Below are 21,245 nucleotides of genomic sequence, written 5' to 3' on the forward strand. Positions count from 1 at the left end.
CTCCATCCACACCTCTTCTCCACAGACTCAGTTTTCCTGCTTCTTTCATGACTCTTCTATTTCCTCCACCTCCAAGCAGTGAAGTGGGATGTGGACTGGGGGGCTGTGGTCAGCACACAACAGTTTCTTTCTGCTGCTCATTCCTCCTGACACTTTCTCTCTCCTCCAGCATGAATCCTTCCTACAGGCTGCAGTTTTCAATACTAGCTCCAGGGTAGATCCAGTCCACAAGCTGCACTCCTTCTGGACAAGAGTCCTCCAGCATGGGTCCTACAGGCACCACAGTTCTGCCAGGAGCCTGCTTCACCATGGGCCCTGTGCAGAGGCCACAGATCCTGCAGGGGATGTCCCTCTGCTGCACTGGGGGATCCTCCATGGGCTGATCCCATCTTTGAAATGTTCTGGCCTGGAATGTCTACCCCATTGCCTGGAAGACCTCCTACTCCACACTCTTCTCTGACCTTGGAGTATTCAGGATTCTTATTCACCCTTTATTTTTAGTTCATTCCTCACTTTCTGTGCATTGTTTTACACCTTCTCAGGTATGTTTCCAGTGAGGCACCAGCAGCATTCCTCATCAGCTCAGCTTTGGGCAGCAGCGGATCCATTTTTGAGCTGCCTGTATCTGACTCTTTTAGACAGGTGGGCAGCCCAGGAGTCTTCTCATACTGACAGCCCCTGCAGCTTCCTCCCCCCACTAGAAAATCCTTGAACGTACAACCAATACAGGGGGTCCAGTGGAGTATGAGGCACAATTAGATGAATAAAGATTTAAACAGAGAAGATCCAGTCCAGGCTTCACTAACAGACAAATTAAGCTTCAAATAATCTTGAGAAAAATTGTATTGTAGTCATACTTAAAAATTTTTTATAAGTGTTTCAGAAATCTAGACATCCAATGCCTTTGGTACATCCTTTATCAAGTGGAGGAGATGGAGCTAGTTATGCCAAATTCCTTATTGTTATTATAATCAGATATTTACTGCTGTACTTACCATTGCACCTGGGAGTCTTTGACTATCTCAGAGACCTTTCTCAAAAGATTCTGCCTGCCCTGAGGGGAAAAACATCTGCTCTTACAGAGTGCAGGGTTGCAACTCTGCCTTCTATTTTGCAGAGCCACTGCATGCTCAAAATACAAAAGCTATTCCAGCTTTTCCCCAAAGTCCCAGTGAGATCATAGGTTTGCTCCTTACATGGAGTTTTAAATCATCCTGCTTGTGTTGTCCTACATATGTCAGGGCTCAAGCTGGAAAGGAAAGTCAGTGACTATTGTTGTTTTGCCTGGGATTGTGTTATGTTAGTTCCAAGTAGCAAATTTGGGGCTGTGTTTTGGATTTGCACTGAAAACACTGTTGATAATTCAGGGATGTTTTAGCTGTGTCTGAGCAAAACTAACACAGAGCCAAGGCCTTTTCTGCTTCTCACACCATTCCACGCACGTGCAGGCTGGGGCTGCACAAGAAGCTGAGAGGGGGCACAGATGGGACAACTGATCCCAACTGGCCAAAAGGATATTCCACAGAATATAATCTCATGAGTTGCAATAAAACTGAGGGGATTAAACTTATGGGGGCTGCCATTACCTGGGGACTAGCTGAACATCCGTGGTAGGTGGTGAGCACATGTTTTCTTTTGAACCTCTTTTTTTCCTTGGTTTTATTTACATTCCTTAAAACATGTTTAAGCTTAAAAGCTGGTTGTATGTGAAGGGGAGGTGGATCTGTCTGAAGCTTCCTCTCAGAAGTACAACCTTGAGATCTATGACCCCCTGTAGGAGGCTGAATTAGACAGACAGCAAAATTGGCCAGAGATATTCCATTCCATAAATCTACAAAAGCTCAGCGGAAGGTCAGAGATCACAGAAGACAACTTCCTTCCTGCTTCTTCTTCCCTTCTCTTCCATCCATGTCCGGCATCCGGGGAGGACTCTGTCCATCCATCACCATTGACCTCTAGGCTCAAGCTCTCCTGACCCTCATCACTCTACACTATCTCTGGCAGTGCTCCTGGATTTTCGGGACAGTTCACAGCTAAAAAGAGTGCTGTGGGAGTTGCTGGAGCTGGGAGGAGGCAAGTGGCTTCTGCACAGTCCTGAACACATTTGTATATAATTGTACGTATTTTCTTTTATCATTAGTGTTTAATTAAAGCTGTCTAGTTTAGTTTTCAATCAAGAGAGTCTCTCTCTTATTCTCTCTCTCCTTCTCTACCTGAGTGGAAGGGGGAGGAGATAGAGAGCATTGTTGTCTCTGGTTTGCCAATCCTGAGTCAAACTGTGACATGGGTGTATCTGCCCTTATAGCTACCAAAAGTCAGCTCCATAGGGTGGTAGTTCCTGGCATTCTCCCAATCACTCTATTGATACCAGCATCTCTGGACAGGGATCCCAACTGCCTGGCTTCTGTTTCATCTACTTCATGTGTATCAGCTTCACCATTAAAGCATCAGAGCAACTAAGAGAGAAGCGGTTCACCTTCATGGAAGGTAAAGTCATTTCTCATGAGATGCAAGTGGGAAAGGCTGGACAAGATTCTTGTCCCCATTTGCTTGAGAGGTGACAGCTCTTCTATGTGCTTGAGAAGGGCCTGCTCCTCCATCTCCTTCAGAAGGATCTGCCTTATCATTCTCTTCATGGTCTTATGAAAAACTTCGGAAATTTTGAATGTGACTGATGGCTGGGACATTTTGTCCTTCCTTTACCTCTGGTCACAGGATTAACTTTTGCCCATATGGATCAAAGGGAAGTGGCCATAGCATTGGCAGCAGGAGCACTGGTGGCAGCAACTATGCCTGTGGGGCAGTGGTAGTGAGTGGTGCAACAACATTGCAATCTGTATATCCACAATACATTATAAACATCCAGGAGAGAAGCATCCTTAGTGACACAATGCTATGTAGATCAAAAGCTGGGAGACTCAGCCCAAGATAAAATGTAGAGTTAGAACTGAATCTACTATTACCAACACAGACCTTTCTATTCACATGAGAATTCATACTATGCAGATACAGTGCCACCATACAGATCAGTACCAAAACACCTGTTATCACTAGATTGGTTATTACGTAGTTGATTATGGCTACTGCCTTGTCGATAAACCATAAAAAATAACAAGAGCAGGTCTTTGACCTTCAGCAATGCCACTACAGAAGGGTCATCTGAAAGGCCAGCTGCAAAGTATGCCACTGTTCAGTGTCCTCAGTCTCTACAGCTGCTATAACAAAGGCTCACCTGTAACCTTTCAGGTCCTGGAAATATCCTCTCTCTCAGCAACTTTTCTGATGACACAAAGCTGTAAGGATTGGCTGATTCACCTGAAGGCTCTGTGGCCATTCAACAAGGTTTGGACAGGCTGGAAAGCTGGGCAAAGAGGAATATAATGAGGTTCAACAAGAGCAAATGCAGAGTCCTGCACCTGGGAAGGAACAACAAAATGCACCAGTACGGGCTAGGAGGTGATCTGCTAGAGAGCAACTCTGTGGAGAAGGACCTTGGAGTCATGGTAGACAACAAATTATCCATGGAACAACATTGTGCCCTTATGGCCAAGAAGGTCAATGGTATCTTGGGGTGCATTAAGAGGACTGTCTCCAGCAGATTAAGGGAGGTGGAAGGCCAATATAAGGTCTCCCTGGAGCCTTCTCTTCTCTAGGCTGAACAGCCCCAGTTTTCTTAGCCTGTATTCATAGCAGAGGTGCTCCAGGCCTTTGATCATCTTGGTGGTCCCTTCTCTTTCCCCTCTCCAACAGGTCTATATCTTTTTTTGTGCTGAGGGCACCAGAACTGCATGCAGTATTCCGGTTCCAGTCTGACCAGAAGAGAGTGGAGTGGCAGAATCACCTCCCTGGCCCTGCTGGCCACACTTGTTTTGATGCAGCCCAGGATGCAGTTGGCTCTCTAGGCTGCAAGGGCACACTGTCAGCTCATGTGGAGCTTCTCATCTATTACCACCCCAAGTCCTTCTCCTCAGGACTTCTCACAATTCATTTTCCCCATTGCCTGTATTTATGCCTGGGGTTGTGCTGACCCAGGTGCAAGACCTTGCACTTGTCCTTGTCGAACTTCATGAGGCTGGCATTGACCCACCTCTCCAGCCTATCAAGGTCATTCTGGATGGCATCCCTTCCCTCTTGGCTGTGAACCATGTCACACAGCTTGGTATTGTCAGCACACTTGCTGAGGATACACTCAATCCCACTGTCCATGTCTCCAATAAAGATATTAATCTGCACTGGTCCCAGTACTGACCCCTGAGGGACACCGCTCATCACCTGCCTCCATTTGGATATTGAGCCATTGAGCACAACTCTCTGGGTGTGGCCATCCAGCCAAATAATTATCCACCTAGTGGTCCATCTGTCAAATCCATGCCTTGTCCATTTGGAGACCAGGATGTCATTTGGGACATTGTCAAATGCCTTGCACAAGTCCAGGTAGATGGCATCAGCTGCTCTGCCACCACCCACCATCTCTGTAGCCTTGTTTTAGAAGGCCACCAGAGGGTTCAGGTATGACTTGCCCATAGTGAAGCCATGTTGGCTGTCACCAATCACCTCTTTGTTTTCCATGTGCCTTAGCAGACTTTCCAGGAGGATCTGCTCCATGATCTTGCCCAGCACAGATGAGAAACTGACCAGCCTGTAGTTTCCTGGCTTTTCCCCTTTTTAAAAACAGGGCTATGTTCCCTATTTTCCAATCAGCAGGAACCTCAACAGACTGCCATGACCTCTCAAATATGATGGATAGAGGCTCAGCAATCACATCCACCAGCTCCCCCAGGACCCATGGGTGAACTCCATCAAGTCCCATAGACTTATCCACCTTCAGGTTCTTTAGGTGGTCACAAACCTGCTCTACTCCTACAGTGGGGGGTAATTCACTCTCCCAGTCCCAGCTTTCACCTGTTGTGGCCTTTGTGTTGAGGCTGGAGCACTTGACAGATAAGACTGAAGCAAATAAGTCATTGAGGACCTCAGCCTTTTCAATATCCTGTGTTGCCATCTTACCCGTTTCCTTCAGGAGAGAGCCTACACTCTCCTTGGATGTCCTTTTCCCCCCCCAACATACCTAAAGAAGCTTTTCTTATTGTTCTTAAGATCCCTGGTGAGATTTAATTCTAGCAGGCTTTCCTAACATCATCCCTAGCTACTTGGACAACCTCTCTGCAATCCTCCCAAGACACGTGCCCTAGCTTTCACCCCCTGTATGCTTTCTTCTTCAGTTTGAGCTTTTCTAGGAGCTGCTTGCTCATCCATGCTGGCCTCCTGGAGTTTCTACCTGACTTTCTCTTAGTTGGGATGCAACACTCTTGGGCCTGGAGAAGGTGATCCTTAAATATCAGCCAGCTTTCATGGGCCCCTCTTCCCTCCAGAATGTTATCTCATGACACTCTTTTGAGCAGATACCTGAAGAGGCTGAAATCTGCCCTTCTGAAGTCAAGGGCAGTAAGCTTACTGTGAGCCCTCCTTGCTGTCCTAAGCATCTAGAACTCCACCATTTCATGGTCCTAGGCTGCCCTTGAGCTTAACAGCCCTCACGCACCCTTCCTTGTTGTTGAGGACAAGGTCCAGCATAGCACCTCTCTTTGTTGGTTCCTCAGTTATTTGGAAAAGGAAGTTATCATCCTTGCACTCTAGGAACCTCTTGGATTGATTGTATTTTGCAGAGTTGTTCTTCCAAGAGATGTCAGGGTGGTTGAAGTCTCCCATGAGGATTATGGCATGTGAATGTGAAGGCGATTATATCTGTCTATATAGTGCCTCATCTATATTATCCTCCTGCTCAGGCAGCCTGTAGCAAACCCCCACCATGATGTCCCCTTGGCCTTTCTTCCCCTTAATCTCAACCCAGAAGCTCTGTTGGCTCCTCGTTCATCCCCAGGGAGAGCTCCATGCACTTCAGCTGGTCTTAGACATAGAGGGCAACATCCCCACCCTGTCTCCTTTGTCTGTCCTTCCTAAAGAGTTTGTAACCCTCCATTCTGACACTCCAGTCATAGGACCCATCCCACCAGGTCTCAGTGATGCCAATGAAATCACAGCCCTGCATGCTCACTCTCATGTCTAATTCCTCCTGTTATTCCCCATGCTGCATCCATTTGTATAAAGGCATTTAAGCTGCGACTCCAGTGAGGTTGCCTGACTAGCTGACCCGACCACTTGCACGGTTACTAACCTGTTAGTGAGCCCTGTGTGCAAACACAGGGCTTCCTGCTTTTAGGTTTTGTTTCCCATGCTGCGTGTACTGGTGTAAATGCACTTGAGCCGGGTTACCAAATTAATCCCTGACATGGGCACACCACCCCTAGGCTCATCTGTAGTAAGCCTGGCTTTATCCCTCACCCCCTTCCAACCTAGTTTAAAGCCCTGCTTTATGAATGAGCCCACTAACTCCTGCCCTAGTGCCCTATTTCCCCTGCAGAACAGGGTCTTGCCATCCAATGCTAGCCTGGAGTCCTGTAAATAAAACTGTGATCAAAAAAACCAAAGCCCTTTTGGTAGCACCAGTTTTGGAGCCAGGCATTGATCTATCTGGTCTTTTTGTTAACCCATTCAACATTTCCCATGACTGGAGGGACAGAGGAGAACACAACTTGTGCTCCTGTGCTCTTGATCAGTTGCCCCAGTGCCCTGAAATCAATCTTTATTATCCTCAAACCTCTTTTCTCCACCTCTTCACTACCTACCTGAAAGATCAAAAGAGGGTAATTGTCTGAGGACTGTATCAGACCGGGAAGTTTCCTAATTATATCCCTTACCCTGACCCCAGGGAGGCAGCAGACTTCCCTGTGGGAAGGGTCTGGCCAGCATATGGGACCTTCAGTTCCTCTCAGAATGGAATCTTCTATCACCATCACCCTCTTCTTGCTCTTCTCAGAAGCAGTCTTAATACGAGGAGCTGGTTGCTTCGACATCTTCTTAGGAGCAGTCCTATTGTGTAGATCTGGCTGCATTGGCAGCTGCCTAGATGGGGCTTTTTCAGCATCCTCGTTTATCTGGTCCCCTATCTCCAGAGCCCTGTATCTTTTCTGTAAGGGCACTTGGAAATGTGGGTAGGGTATGGTGAGAACTCTCCTGCTACCCATAGCAGGGACTTGCTTCCATCCCCCCCCATCCTCTCCTAGTTCCCATCCTTCCACCTGGTGACCAGAGGGCTGGGGATCCTCTACATCTCGTTGGGCTACCCCCTGCTGCCTTTTACCTAAGGATGGCAGGTGCAGCTCCACTACTCTATTTCTCTTTCATGTTCCCATATGGTCTTTAACCTCTCCACTTCCAGCTTAAGCTCAGCAACCAGGCTGAGCAAATAATTTACCTGATCACAGCATACACAGATGTTGTCTTTACTGTCATCCTGTAAGAGTAACAGACTCAGACATTCCTTGCAGCCCATCACCTGGATAGCTGCATGTCTCTGAGGCAACGCCCCCTGCCATGTCACTCTCTCTCAAAAGAGCTGGTGAGCACTTCTGGCTCTCCCACGAGCTTCCCTGGCTCCAGGAACCCCCCTGTACATCTTAAATAAGTCTTTCAAATTCTTCAAAACATCCTACGAAGGAATATGTACAGGCATGTGCTGCTGGTACAGCCAGCATAAACTTATGGAATATAGGTGTGTCGCACAAGACGTCATCAGGATTTATAATCCAGTGGTCACCATAGATGGCATCTCGCACAGCTAATTCCCTCAAATACCTCATGGCTCTTTCAAGAGTGGAGCTCTGTTTTGGTGACAATCGATTTCACCCTTAGGATCAGGCTTATCATTCTCTTCATGGTCTTGTGAAAAACTTTGGAGATTTTGAATGTGGATAATGGCTGGGACATTTTCACTTTCCCTTACCCCTGGTCACAGGATTAATTTTGCCCCTGTGGATCAAGTGAGAGAGGCCATAGCATTAGCAGCAGAAGCACTGGTGGCAGCGACTTTGCCTGTGGGGCAGTGCCAGCAAGTGGTACAACATCCACAATACATTATACACATCCAGGAGAGAAACATGCCTAGTGACACAATACTATGTAGATCAAAAGCTGGGAGACTCAGCCCAAGAGAACCTGCCATTACCAACACACACCTTTCTATTCACATGAGAATTCATACTATGCACATACAGTGCCACCATACAGATCAGTACCAAAACACCTGTTATCGCTAGATTGGATACAACGTGGTTAATTATGGCTACTCTCTTGTCAATAAACCATAAAATGATAACAAGAGCAGATACACAGAGCAGTACACTCCCGGCTGCATACCACATACAAAACTGCATAGGGGCAAAGTTGCCTAAGTGTCTGAGCAGTGAATATAAATATATGAGCATTATAAGACCTCTGGCTGGAAAAACAGCGGTTACTTTCAGTAAGTATGCTGTTTCAAAGAAACTTCAATGACGAAAAAAAATAATTAAAAAAAAAATTATCTCATCCTGGATCAAACCAGGACATCTGCAGATATCACAAGGGAAATAGGTGGGCCAGGGACAATATGAGGGCCCTTTCCCATGAGCTTCCACAGTGACGGAAAAAGCAAACTTCTAATCTTCCAAGAAGCTGCTTTCTGATCACTGCTGCCCCATCCCAGCCAGCAGCAACACTGTGCCAGAAGTGCACTGATGCAGGGACACGGGGCTGCATGGGCAGGCAGGCTGTCTTGGTCATTCTCCCAGTACATACAGCAAGAAATGGAGGGCACGGGGGACAGAGACGGCGTTTCACTTCCCTGCCAGGCCAAATTCAGCTGTAGACGGGCTCCTTCTGGCAAGGGCAATCAGCCACCATGAAGCCCAACAGAAGTAAGACGTGGAGCTCTTGGAGGGAGTCCAGAGGAGTGCCACAAATTTGTTCAGAGGGCTGGAGCACCTCTGCTACGTAGACAGGTTGAGAAAGTTGGGCTTGATCAACCTGGAGAAGAGAAGGCTCAGGTGACACCTTATAATTGCCTTCTGGCACCTAAAGGGGAACTACAAAAAGCTGTGTGGGGACTTTTGTAAGGGCATGTAGCGACAGGACAAGGGCAAATGGCTTTAAAATGGAAGAGGGTAGATTTAGGTTTGATGTTAGGACAAAATTCTTTGTTGTGAGGGTGGTGTGACACTGGCCCAGGTTGTCCAGAGAAGCTGTGGCTGCTCCATCCATGGAAGTGTTCAAGGCCAGGCTGGGTGGAGATTTGAGACACACGGTCTAGCGGAAGGTGTCCCTGCCCATGCAGAGTGGCATAAAAAATAGAGGATCTTTAAGGTCCCATTCCACCCAAAGCATTCTATGATTCTATGCAATGCTCATGCATACACGAGGGGGGAGGGGGGAGTACCCCCCTCTATGACCTGTACGTGCCGCCGTGAGAAGGGTCACACCAGTTCAGTCTGATACACATGTGCTCATGCCCGCCTGCGTGGAACCATGCAAAACTGTCCGTGCTCACACAGAGCCAGGAAAACATCAGCAACCCGGGCCTCTGCTGAGGAGATGCTGAGGCCCACACTGGCGCTAAAGGACTCAATATGCCAGGGAAGGAACAGGCCCCAGACATGCTCATGCTGTTGCCTGAAGACCTGCAGAGACGGAAAAGAGAGGGATTAAGGCAAAGGACTGTTAGCAACACTGTCCTGTCAGCACCGTTAGTATTGCAGTGGGGTCCAACCCTCCCAGCTGAAGGCCATCTGCGTGCAACAGCGAGCAAACACAAGAGACAGATGAGGGCAGTGGGAGAGCAGGACCTGGAATGTCCTCTCACAGGGGAGAACTTGGGTGTCTGGACAAGAAGCATGAGAGTTGTGCTCATTTTCCTGAAAAGTGCACCAAAAACAAGCCCACAGGAATGACCGACGTGCACATCACCAGCCTGCAGAGGATATCACCGGCTCTTCTGCCTCTGCTGACGTGTTCCAGCTCTGGAAAACCTCAGGCCTCTCATCCCGGCACTTACGGAAGGTGTCATACGGCAAAAAATACACGTGGCGTAAGCCAGGAAATGAAAAGGCAGCAGTGCAGGAAACCAGGACACAGCCCGTACCATTACCTGAAGTGGTTTGCATTTGTCAGGAGCTTGTCAGAAGATTGTTACTTCCACACAGGCTGCCTCTGGGCCTCAGGCGGTGCAGGGCTACTATAAAAGGCTGCCCAAGTCCAAGCTCTCTCATCCACTTCTCTCGCCTCCTTCTCCTTGGGAATCAGGTGAGTGCGAAGCCTCTTCTCCTCCTCCTTCAAGATCAGGGCTCTCCTGACTGTGTGTCTTGGGGGACATGGGCTGTCCTAGCCCAGGGCTGGGAGCTGCTTCTCATGGTTGAGGGAAGGAGGGAGAAGGTCTTTCCTAGCGAGAGAGACTGTGACTTTGTTGAGGTGGCTCCTGGGCTTTGAGCGGGATAGTGTGTGTTGGGCCAAGAGGTGGTTGGGTGCAGTGCTGCTTCTCATGCATCCCTCTGCTCTGCTTGCCTCTGTCCCCTCTCCCAGGTGCACCTCTCTCCCCGAGGCATGTCCTGCTACAACCAGTGCCAGCCCTGCTGCCAGCCCTGCGGCCCGACCCCACTGGCCAGCAGCTGCAATGAGCCCTGTTGCAGGCAGTGCCAGAACTCCACCATTGTCATCGAGCCCTCCCCCGTGGTGGTGACCCTGCCCTGGCCCCATCCTCAGCTCCTTCCCACAGAACACCGTGGTGGGCTCCTCCACCTCGGCTGCTGTTGGCAGCATCCTCAGCTGTGACGGAGTGCCCATCAACTCTGGGTGCTGTGACCTCTCCTGCATTGCCAGCCGCTACTGTGGCAGCAGATGTCGGCCCTGCTAATGCTTCTGGAGTCCTCGCCTGGCAACAACCTCCCAAGACCACAGGACATGGTGGTGAACATGCAACAGACCCTTGTGTCGTTAGTTTTTTTCTCCAGTCTTCTGTCTCTCTCATTCATTTGCTGCCTCAAGCTCCCACTGCCAGCCTAGCAGGGACCTGTGTGCCTCCCTCCTCCGCAGGGCAGGCAGACGGACACCGCGCGGCATCTGCACCACGTCTCACGGCTGCCCCTGGTGCCTCCCACGCGGCTCATTGGAGCCACCTCCTTTTCTTCTTTTGACTCATTAAAGGCGTTCCGCATCCAAGCCTGGGCCTCTGAGTGCTCTTTACTTCTGTGGCAAGTCTTTGAACCTGGTTAAGGGAAAAGGTGGAGGAAGGGGTGGGTGGGACTCCTAGCAGTGTATTTTTCCATTTGGAAACATGGTGAAAAGAGAGGCATTGAGGACGGATATTCGGAGCATGAGATGCAGGGGAAGGGGTCTGTGACATCCAAGGGAGCAGGTGTTTCTTCTCGGTCATCAATTCTGATGTGGGACCTCTGGGAGCAGGGTCAGAAAGAACTGGCTGAAGAAAGCAGGTCACCAGCACAGCAGCTCCCATTCACAGCTTTCCTGCCACATGCCCTTTGGGGTCTCCTTGTTCATTTGAGGCTATGTCAGGAGGGTTGGTTGTTGTAACTCTGCCCCTACTTGCCAGCTACACCTGCAGAAATTCCATTTGACATCACTGACCATTGTCTCCCGTGGGAAGTACAGTGGGAGAAAGAGTCTGCTCCTGGTGACATGGGAAGAAATTTGAAATAACCCCGTAGGTGACTAACACTCACGGCACTTTTGGTGATAGGGTGGTTGCAAAAGCAACGGAGATCACGGTTGGCTTCAAGAAACCTACCTAGCAACTTCATTCCTCTCCCTCCTCTATGGGACAGGAGGAGAAAGTGACAACTGTTGTGGGCTGAGATAAAGAAAGGGGATTCCTTATCACTTGCCATCAGTGGCAAAACAGTCTTCACTTGGGGAAGATCCATTGACATTTTGCCGATGAAAAATATGGGGAGAAACAGCCTCCAAGACCTCAGAGATAATGACTTCATCCCCACCCCTTTTTCCACGGCCTCGCCGTGGAAATTCCATCATTCACAGCTCTTCTGTTTCCTCCTCCCCTAAGAAGTGCCGTGGGATGTGGAACGGTGGGTTGTGGTCAGTACAGGAGAGCTCCTCACTGAGCAAATAGGGATTTCTTGTAACCACTTAGGAAAATGCAACGGAGTTGGAGAGGTTTCGCAAAAGAGCGGGTGCCTTCCTTGACACACACAGTTTCTAGGCCCTCAGGCTGATTTTTCTTTTAATTTTGATATATTTTTTTTTTTTCTGCATTAGGGCATGTGAAAGACCTGGTGCTTGAAGAGCAAGGGAGTTTCACTCAAAGCTGTTGGATTCTACCGGTGGCACAGGAAAGCGTCTGTCCTACGTCTCCCAGCAGGGCAACAGCTGGAGCCCAGACGCTTGTGAGGTCTTGGCCCCTGCCTGATTCAGCACAAAGCTGACAAGCTGCAGCACTGCATCTGGCATTGGGGTGGACATAAGGAACCCGTGCCCCATCCCAGCCAGCAGCAACACTGTGCCAGAAGTGCACTGATGCAGGGACACGGGGCTGCATGGGCAGGCAGGCTGTCTTGGTCATTCTCCCAGTACATACAGCAAGAAATGGAGGGCACGGGGGACAGAGACGGCGTTTCACTTCCCTGCCAGGCCAAATTCAGCTGTAGACGGGCTCCTTCTGGCAAGGGCAATCAGCCACCATGAAGCCCAACAGAAGTAAGACATGGAGCTCTTGGAGGGAGTCCAGAGGAGTGCCACAAATTTGTTCAGAGGGCTGGAGCACCTCTGCTACGTAGACAGGTTGAGAAAGTTGGGCTTGATCAACCTGGAGAAGAGAAGGCTCAGGTGACACCTTATAATTGCCTTCTGGCACCTAAAGGGGAACTACAAAAAGCTGTGTGGGGACTTTTGTAAGGGCATGTAGCGACAGGACAAGGGCAAATGGCTTTAAAATGGAAGAGGGTAGATTTAGGTTTGATGTTAGGACAAAATTCTTTGTTGTGAGGGTGGTGTGACACTGGCCCAGGTTGTCCAGAGAAGCTGTGGCTGCTCCATCCATGGAAGTGTTCAAGGCCAGGCTGGGTGGAGATTTGAGACACACGGTCTAGCGGAAGGTGTCCCTGCCCATGCAGAGTGGCATAAAAAATAGAGGATCTTTAAGGTCCCATTCCACCCAAAGCATTCTATGATTCTATGCAATGCTCATGCATACACGAGGGGGGAGGGGGGAGTACCCCCCTCTATGACCCGTACGTGCCGCCGTGAGAAGGGTCACACCAGTTCAGTCTGATACACATGTGCTCATGCCCGCCTGCGTGGAACCATGCAAAACTGTCCGTGCTCACACAGAGCCAGGAAAACATCAGCAACCCGGGCCTCTGCTGAGGAGATGCTGAGGCCCACACTGGCGCTAAAGGACTCAATATGCCAGGGAAGGAACAGGCCCCAGACATGCTCATGCTGTTGCCTGGAGACCTGCAGAGACGGAAAAGAGAGGGATTAAGGCAAAGGACTGTTAGCAACACTGTCCTGTCAGCACCGTTAGTATTGCAGTGGGGTCCAACCCTCCCAGCTGAAGGCCATCTGCGTGCAACAGCGAGCAAACACAAGAGACAGATGAGGGCAGTGGGAGAGCAGGACCTGGAATGTCCTCTCACAGGGGAGAACTTGGGTGTCTGGACAAGAAGCATGAGAGTTGTGCTCATTTTCCTGAAAAGTGCACCAAAAACAAGCCCACAGGAATGACCGACGTGCACATCACCAGCCTGCAGAGGATATCACCGGCTCTTCTGCCTCTGCTGACGTGTTCCAGCTCTGGAAAACCTCAGGCCTCTCATCCCGGCACTTACGGAAGGTGTCATACGGCAAAAAATACACGTGGCGTAAGCCAGGAAATGAAAAGGCAGCAGTGCAGGAAACCAGGACACAGCCCGTACCATTACCTGAAGTGGTTTGCATTTGTCAGGAGCTTGTCAGAAGATTGTTACTTCCACACAGGCTGCCTCTGGGCCTCAGGCGGTGCAGGGCTACTATAAAAGGCTGCCCAAGTCCAAGCTCTCTCAGCCACTTCTCTCGCCTCCTTCTCCTTGGGAATCAGGTGAGTGCGAAGCCTCTTCTCCTCCTCCTTCAAGATCAGGGCTCTCCTGACTGTGTGTCTTGGGGGACATGGGCTGTCCTAGCCCAGGGCTGGGAGCTGCTTCTCATGGTTGAGGGAAGGAGGGAGAAGGTCTTTCCTAGCGAGAGAGGCTGTGACTTTGTTGAGGTGGCTCCTGGGCTTTGAGCGGGATAGTGTGTGTTGGGCCAAGAGGTGGTTGGGTGCAGTGCTGCTTCTCATGCATCCCTCTGCTCTGCTTGCCTCTGTCCCCTCTCCCAGGTGCACCTCTCTCCCCGAGGCATGTCCTGCTACAACCAGTGCCAGCCCTGCTGCCAGCCCTGCGGCCCGACCCCACTGGCCAGCAGCTGCAATGAGCCCTGTTGCAGGCAGTGCCAGAACTCCACCATTGTCATCGAGCCCTCCCCCGTGGTGGTGACCCTGCCCGGCCCCATCCTCAGCTCCTTCCCACAGAACACCGTGGTGGGCTCCTCCACCTCGGCTGCTGTTGGCAGCATCCTCAGCTGTGACGGAGTGCCCATCAACTCTGGGTGCTGTGACCTCTCCTGCATTGCCAGCCGCTACTGTGGCAGCAGATGTCGGCCCTGCTAATGCTTCTGGAGTCCTCGCCTGGCAACAACCTCCCAAGACCACAGGACATGGTGGTGAACATGCAACAGACCCTTGTGTCGTTAGTTTTTTTCTCCAGTCTTCTGTCTCTCTCATTCATTTGCTGCCTCAAGCTCCCACTGCCAGCCTAGCAGGGACCTGTGTGCCTCCCTCCTCCGCAGGGCAGGCAGACGGACACCGCGCGGCATCTGCACCACGTCTCACGGCTGCCCCTGGTGCCTCCCACGCGGCTCATTGGAGCCACCTCCTTTTCTTCTTTTGACTCATTAAAGGCGTTCCGCATCCAAGCCTGGGCCTCTGAGTGCTCTTTACTTCTGTGGCAAGTCTTTGAACCTGGTTAAGGGAAAAGGTGGAGGAAGGGGTGGGTGGGACTCCTAGCAGTGTATTTTTCCATTTGGAAACATGGTGAAAAGAGAGGCATTGAGGACGGATATTCGGAGCATGAGATGCAGGGGAAGGGGTCTGTGACATCCAAGGGAGCAGGTGTTTCTTCTCGGTCATCAATTCTGATGTGGGACCTCTGGGAGCAGGGTCAGAAAGAACTGGCTGAAGAAAGCAGGTCACCAGCACAGCAGCTCCCATTCACAGCTTTCCTGCCACATGCCCTTTGGGGTCTCCTTGTTCATTTGAGGCTATGTCAGGAGGGTTGGTTGTTGTAACTCTGCCCCTACTTGCCAGCTACACCTGCAGAAATTCCATTTGACATCACTGACCATTGTCTCCCGTGGGAAGTACAGTGGGAGAAAGAGTCTGCTCCTGGTGACATGGGAAGAAATTTGAAATAACCCCGTAGGTGACTAACACTCACGGCACTTTTGGTGATAGGGTGGTTGCAAAAGCAACGGAGATCACGGTTGGCTTCAAGAAACCTACCTAGCAACTTCATTCCTCTCCCTCCTCTATGGGACAGGAGGAGAAAGTGACAACTGTTGTGGGCTGAGATAAAGAAAGGGGATTCCTTATCACTTGCCATCAGTGGCAAAACAGTCTTCACTTGGGGAAGATCCATTGACATTTTGCCGATGAAAAATATGGGGAGAAACAGCCTCCAAGACCTCAGAGATAATGACTTCATCCCCACCCCTTTTTCCACGGCCTCGCCGTGGAAATTCCATCATTCACAGCTCTTCTGTTTCCTCCTCCCCTAAGAAGTGCCGTGGGATGTGGAACGGTGGGTTGTGGTCAGTACAGGAGAGCTCCTCACTGAGCAAATAGGGATTTCTTGTAACCACTTAGGAAAATGCAACGGAGTTGGAGAGGTTTCGCAAAAGAGCGGGTGCCTTCCTTGACACACACAGTTTCTAGGCCCTCAGGCTGATTTTTCTTTTAATTTTGATTTTTTTTTTTTTTTCTGCATTCGGGCATGTGAAAGACCTGGTGCTTGAAGAGCAAGGGAGTTTCACTCAAAGCGGTTGGATTCTACCGGTGGCACCAAGAGCGTCTGTCCTACGTCTCCCAGCAGGGCAACAGCTGGAGCCCAGACGCTTGTGAGGTCTTGGCCCCTGCCTGATTCAGCACAAAGCTGACAAGCTGCAGCACTGCATCTGGCATTGGGGTGGACATAAGGAACCCGTGCCCCATCCCAGCCAGCAGCAACACTGTGCCAGAAGTGCACTGATGCAGGGACACGGGGCTGCATGGGCAGGCAGGCTGTCTTGGTCATTCTCCCAGTACATACAGCAAGAAATGGAGGGCACGGGGGACAGAGACGGCGTTTCACTTCCCCGAGCACCTCCCTGCCAGGCCAAATTCAGCTGTAGACGGGCTCCTTCTGGCAAGGGCAATCAGCCACCATGAAGCCCAACAGAAGTAAGACGTGGAGCTCTTGGAGGGAGTCCAGAGGAGTGCCACAAATTTGTTCAGAGGGCTGGAGCACCTCTGCTACGTAGACAGGTTGAGAAAGTTGGGCTTGATCAACCTGGAGAAGAGAAGGCTCAGGTGACACCTTATAATTGCCTTCTGGCACCTAAAGGGGAACTACAAAAAGCTGTGTGGGGACTTTTGTAAGGGCATGTAGCGACAGGACAAGGGCAAATGGCTTTAAAATGGAAGAGGGTAGATTTAGGTTTGATGTTAGGACAAAATTCTTTGTTGTGAGGGTGGTGTGACACTGGCCCAGGTTGTCCAGAGAAGCTGTGGCTGCTCCATCCATGGAAGTGTTCAAGGCCAGGCTGGGTGGAGATTTGAGACACACGGTCTAGCGGAAGGTGTCCCTGCCCATGCAGAGTGGCATAAAAAATAGAGGATCTTTAAGGTCCCATTCCACCCAAAGCATTCTATGATTCTATGCAATGCTCATGCATACACGAGGGGGGAGGGGGGAGTACCCCCCTCTATGACCCGTACGTGCCGCCGTGAGAAGGGTCACACCAGTTCAGTCTGATACACATGTGCTCATGCCCGCCTGCGTGGAACCATGCAAAACTGTCCGTGCTCACACAGAGCCAGGAAAACATCAGCAACCCGGGCCTCTGCTGAGGAGGATGCTGAGGCCCACACTGGCGCTAAAGGACTCAATATGCCAGGGAAGGAACAGGCCCCAGACATGCTCATGCTGTTGCCTGGAGACCTGCAGAGACGGAAAAGAGAGGGATTAAGGCAAAGGACTGTTAGCAACACTGTCCTGTCAGCACCGTTAGTATTGCAGTGGGGTCCAACCCTCCCAGCTGAAGGCCATCTGCGTGCAACAGCGAGCAAACACAAGAGACAGATGAGGGCAGTGGGAGAGCAGGACCTGGAATGTCCTCTCACAGGGGAGAACTTGGGTGTCTGGACAAGAAGCATGAGAGTTGTGCTCATTTTCCTGAAAAGTGCACCAAAAACAAGCCCACAGGAATGACCGACGTGCACATCACCAGCCTGCAGAGGATATCACCGGCTCTTCTGCCTCTGCTGACGTGTTCCAGCTCTGGAAAACCTCAGGCCTCTCATCCCGGCACTTACGGAAGGTGTCACACGGCAAAAAATACACGTGGCGTAAGCCAGGAAATGAAAAGGCAGCAGTGCAGGAAACCAGGACACAGCCCGTACCATTACCTGAAGTGGTTTGCATTTGTCAGGAGCTTGTCAGAAGATTGTTACTTCCACACAGGCTGCCTCTGGGCCTCAGGCGGTGCAGGGCTACTATAAAAGGCTGCCCAAGTCCAAGCTCTCTCAGCCACTTCTCTCGCCTCCTTCTCCTTGGGAATCAGGTGAGTGCGAAGCCTCTTCTCCTCCTCCTTCAAGATCAGGGCTCTCCTGACTGTGTGTCTTGGGGGACATGGGCTGTCCTAGCCCAGGGCTGGGAGCTGCTTCTCATGGTTGAGGGAAGGAGGGAGAAGGTCTTTCCTAGCGAGAGAGGCTGTGACTTTGTTGAGGTGGCTCCTGGGCTTTGAGCGGGATAGTGTGTGTTGGGCCAAGAGGTGGTTGGGTGCAGTGCTGCTTCTCATGCATCCCTCTGCTCTGCTTGCCTCTGTCCCCTCTCCCAGGTGCACCTCTCTCCCCGAGGCATGTCCTGCTACAACCAGTGCCAGCCCTGCTGCCAGCCCTGCGGCCCGACCCCACTGGCCAGCAGCTGCAATGAGCCCTGTTGCAGGCAGTGCCAGAACTCCACCATTGTCATCGAGCCCTCCCCCGTGGTGGTGACCCTGCCCGGCCCCATCCTCAGCTCCTTCCCACAGAACACCGTGGTGGGCTCCTCCACCTCGGCTGCTGTTGGCAGCATCCTCAGCTGTGACGGAGTGCCCATCAACTCTGGGTGCTGTGACCTCTCCTGCATTGCCAGCCGCTACTGTGGCAGCAGATGTCGGCCCTGCTAATGCTTCTGGAGTCCTCGCCTGGCAATAACCTCCCAAGACCACAGGACATGGTGGTGAACATGCAACAGACCCTTGTGTCGTTAGTTTTTTTCTCCAGTCTTCTGTCTCTCTCATTCATTTGCTGCCTCAAGCTCCCACTGCCAGCCTAGCAGGGACCTGTGTGCCTCCCTCCTCCGCAGGGCAGGCAGACGGACACCGCGCGGCATCTGCACCACGTCTCACGGCTGCCCCTGGTGCCTCCCACGCGGCTCATTGGAGCCACCTCCTTTTCTTCTTTTGACTCATTAAAGGCGTTCCGCATCCAAGCCTGGGCCTCTGAGTGCTCTTTACTTCTGTGGCAAGTCTTTGAACCTGGTTAAGGGAAAAGGTGGAGGAAGGGGTGGGTGGGACTCCTAGCAGTGTATTTTTCCATTTGGAAACATGGTGAAAAGAGAGGCATTGAGGACGGATATTCGGAGCATGAGATGCAGGGGAAGGGGTCTGTGACATCCAAGGGAGCAGGTGTTTCTTCTCGGTCATCAATTCTGATGTGGGACCTCTGGGAGCAGGGTCAGAAAGAACTGGCTGAAGAAAGCAGGTCACCAGCACAGCAGCTCCCATTCACAGCTTTCCTGCCACATGCCCTTTGGGGTCTCCTTGTTCATTTGAGGCTATGTCAGGAGGGTTGGTTGTTGTAACTCTGCCCCTACTTGCCAGCTACACCTGCAGAAATTCCATTTGACATCACTGACCATTGTCTCCCGTGGGAAGTACAGTGGGAGAAAGAGTCTGCTCCTGGTGACATGGGAAGAAATTTGAAATAACCCCGTAGGTGACTAACACTCACGGCACTTTTGGTGATAGGGTGGTTGCAAAAGCAACGGAGATCACGGTTGGCTTCAAGAAACCTACCTAGCAACTTCATTCCTCTCCCTCCTCTATGGGACAGGAGGAGAAAGTGACAACTGTTGTGGGCTGAGATAAAGAAAGGGGATTCCTTATCACTTGCCATCAGTGGCAAAACAGTCTTCACTTGGGGAAGATCCATTGACATTTTGCCGATGAAAAATATGGGGAGAAACAGCCTCCAAGACCTCAGAGATAATGACTTCATCCCCACCCCTTTTTTCCACGGCCTCGCCGTGGAAATTCCATCATTCACAGCTCTTCTGTTTCCTCCTCCCCTAAGAAGTGCCGTGGGATGTGGAACGGTGGGTTGTGGTCAGTACAGGAGAGCTCCTCACTGAGCAAATAGGGATTTCTTGTAACCACTTAGGAAAATGCAACGGAGTTGGAGAGGTTTCGCAAAAGAGCGGGTGCCTTCCTTGACACACACAGTTTCTAGGCCCTCAGGCTGATTTTTCTTTTAATTTTGATTTTTTTTTTTTTTTCTGCATTCGGGCATGTGAAAGACCTGGTGCTTGAAGAGCAAGGGAGTTTCACTCAAAGCGGTTGGATTCTACCGGTGGCACCAAGAGCGTCTGTCCTACGTCTCCCAGCAGGGCAACAGCTGGAGCCCAGACGCTTGTGAGGTCTTGGCCCCTGCCTGATTCAGCACAAAGCTGACAAGCTGCAGCACTGCATCTGGCATTGGGGTGGACATAAGGAACCCGTGCCCCATCCCAGCCAGCAGCAACACTGTGCCAGAAGTGCACTGATGCAGGGACACGGGGCTGCATGGGCAGGCAGGCTGTCTTGGTCATTCTCCCAGTACATACAGCAAGAAATGGAGGGCACGGGGGACAGAGACGGCGTTTCACTTCCCCGAGCACCTCCCTGCCAGGCCAAATTCAGCTGTAGACGGGCTCCTTCTGGCAAGGGCAATCAGCCACCATGAAGCCCAACAGAAGTAAGACGTGGAGCTCTTGGAGGGAGTCCAGAGGAGTGCCACAAATTTGTTCAGAGGGCTGGAGCACCTCTGCTACGTAGACAGGTTGAGAAAGTTGGGCTTGATCAACCTGGAGAAGAGAAGGCTCAGGTGACACCTTATAATTGCCTTCTGGCACCTAAAGGGGAACTACAAAAAGCTGTGTGGGGACTTTTGTAAGGGCATGTAGCGACAGGACAAGGGCAAATGGCTTTAAAATGGAAGAGGGTAGATTTAGGTTTGATGTTAGGACAAAATTCTTTGTTGTGAGGGTGGTGTGACACTGGCCCAGGTTGTCCAGAGAAGCTGTGGCTGCTCCATCCATGGAAGTGTTCAAGGCCAGGCTGGGTGGAGATTTGAGACACACGGTCTAGCGGAAGGTGTCCCTGCCCATGCAGAGTGGCATAAAAAATAGAGGATCTTTAAGGTCCCATTCCACCCAAAGCATTCTATGATTCTATGCAATGCTCATGCATACACGAGGGGGGAGGGGGGAGTACCCCCCTCTATGACCCGTACGTGCCGCCGTGAGAAGGGTCACACCAGTTCAGTCTGATACACATGTGCTCATGCCCGCCTGCGTGGAACCATGCAAAACTGTCCGTGCTCACACAGAGCCAGGAAAACATCAGCAACCCGGGCCTCTGCTGAGGAGATGCTGAGGCCCACACTGGCGCTAAAGGACTCAATATGCCAGGGAAGGAACAGGCCCCAGACATGCTCATGCTGTTGCCTGAAGACCTGCAGAGACGGAAAAGAGAGGGATTAAGGCAAAGGACTGTTAGCAACACTGTCCTGTCAGCACCGTTAGTATTGCAGTGGGGTCCAACCCTCCCAGCTGAAGGCCATCTGCGTGCAACAGCGAGCAAACACAAGAGACAGATGAGGGCAGTGGGAGAGCAGGACCTGGAATGTCCTCTCACAGGGGAGAACTTGGGTGTCTGGACAAGAAGCATGAGAGTTGTGCTCATTTTCCTGAAAAGTGCACCAAAAACAA

General features: G+C 51.0%; 1 protein-coding gene and 2 pseudogenes across 1 annotated transcript; all 3 read left to right on the plus strand.

Annotated features, from left to right (window-relative positions):
• Positions 1 to 9,820: 9,820 nt before the first annotated feature.
• On the plus strand, positions 9,821 to 10,783 carry LOC127394259 (feather keratin Cos2-3-like; annotated as a pseudogene).
• A 2,995-nt stretch (positions 10,784 to 13,778) lies between these two features.
• Positions 13,779 to 14,587, plus strand: LOC127394260 (feather keratin Cos2-3-like; annotated as a pseudogene).
• Positions 14,588 to 17,440: 2,853 nt separating this feature from the next.
• LOC127394261 (uncharacterized) lies at positions 17,441 to 18,402 on the plus strand. Its single transcript, XM_051640103.1, is given in 3 exon segments — positions 17,441 to 17,698; positions 17,701 to 17,796; positions 18,073 to 18,402. Coding segments are annotated over 3 exon segments (684 nt in total).
• Positions 18,403 to 21,245: the final 2,843 nt, after the last annotated feature.

This window comes from Apus apus, chromosome 25, assembly GCF_020740795.1.
Source record: "Apus apus isolate bApuApu2 chromosome 25, bApuApu2.pri.cur, whole genome shotgun sequence".
NCBI classification, from domain to species: Eukaryota; Metazoa; Chordata; class Aves; order Apodiformes; family Apodidae; genus Apus; species Apus apus.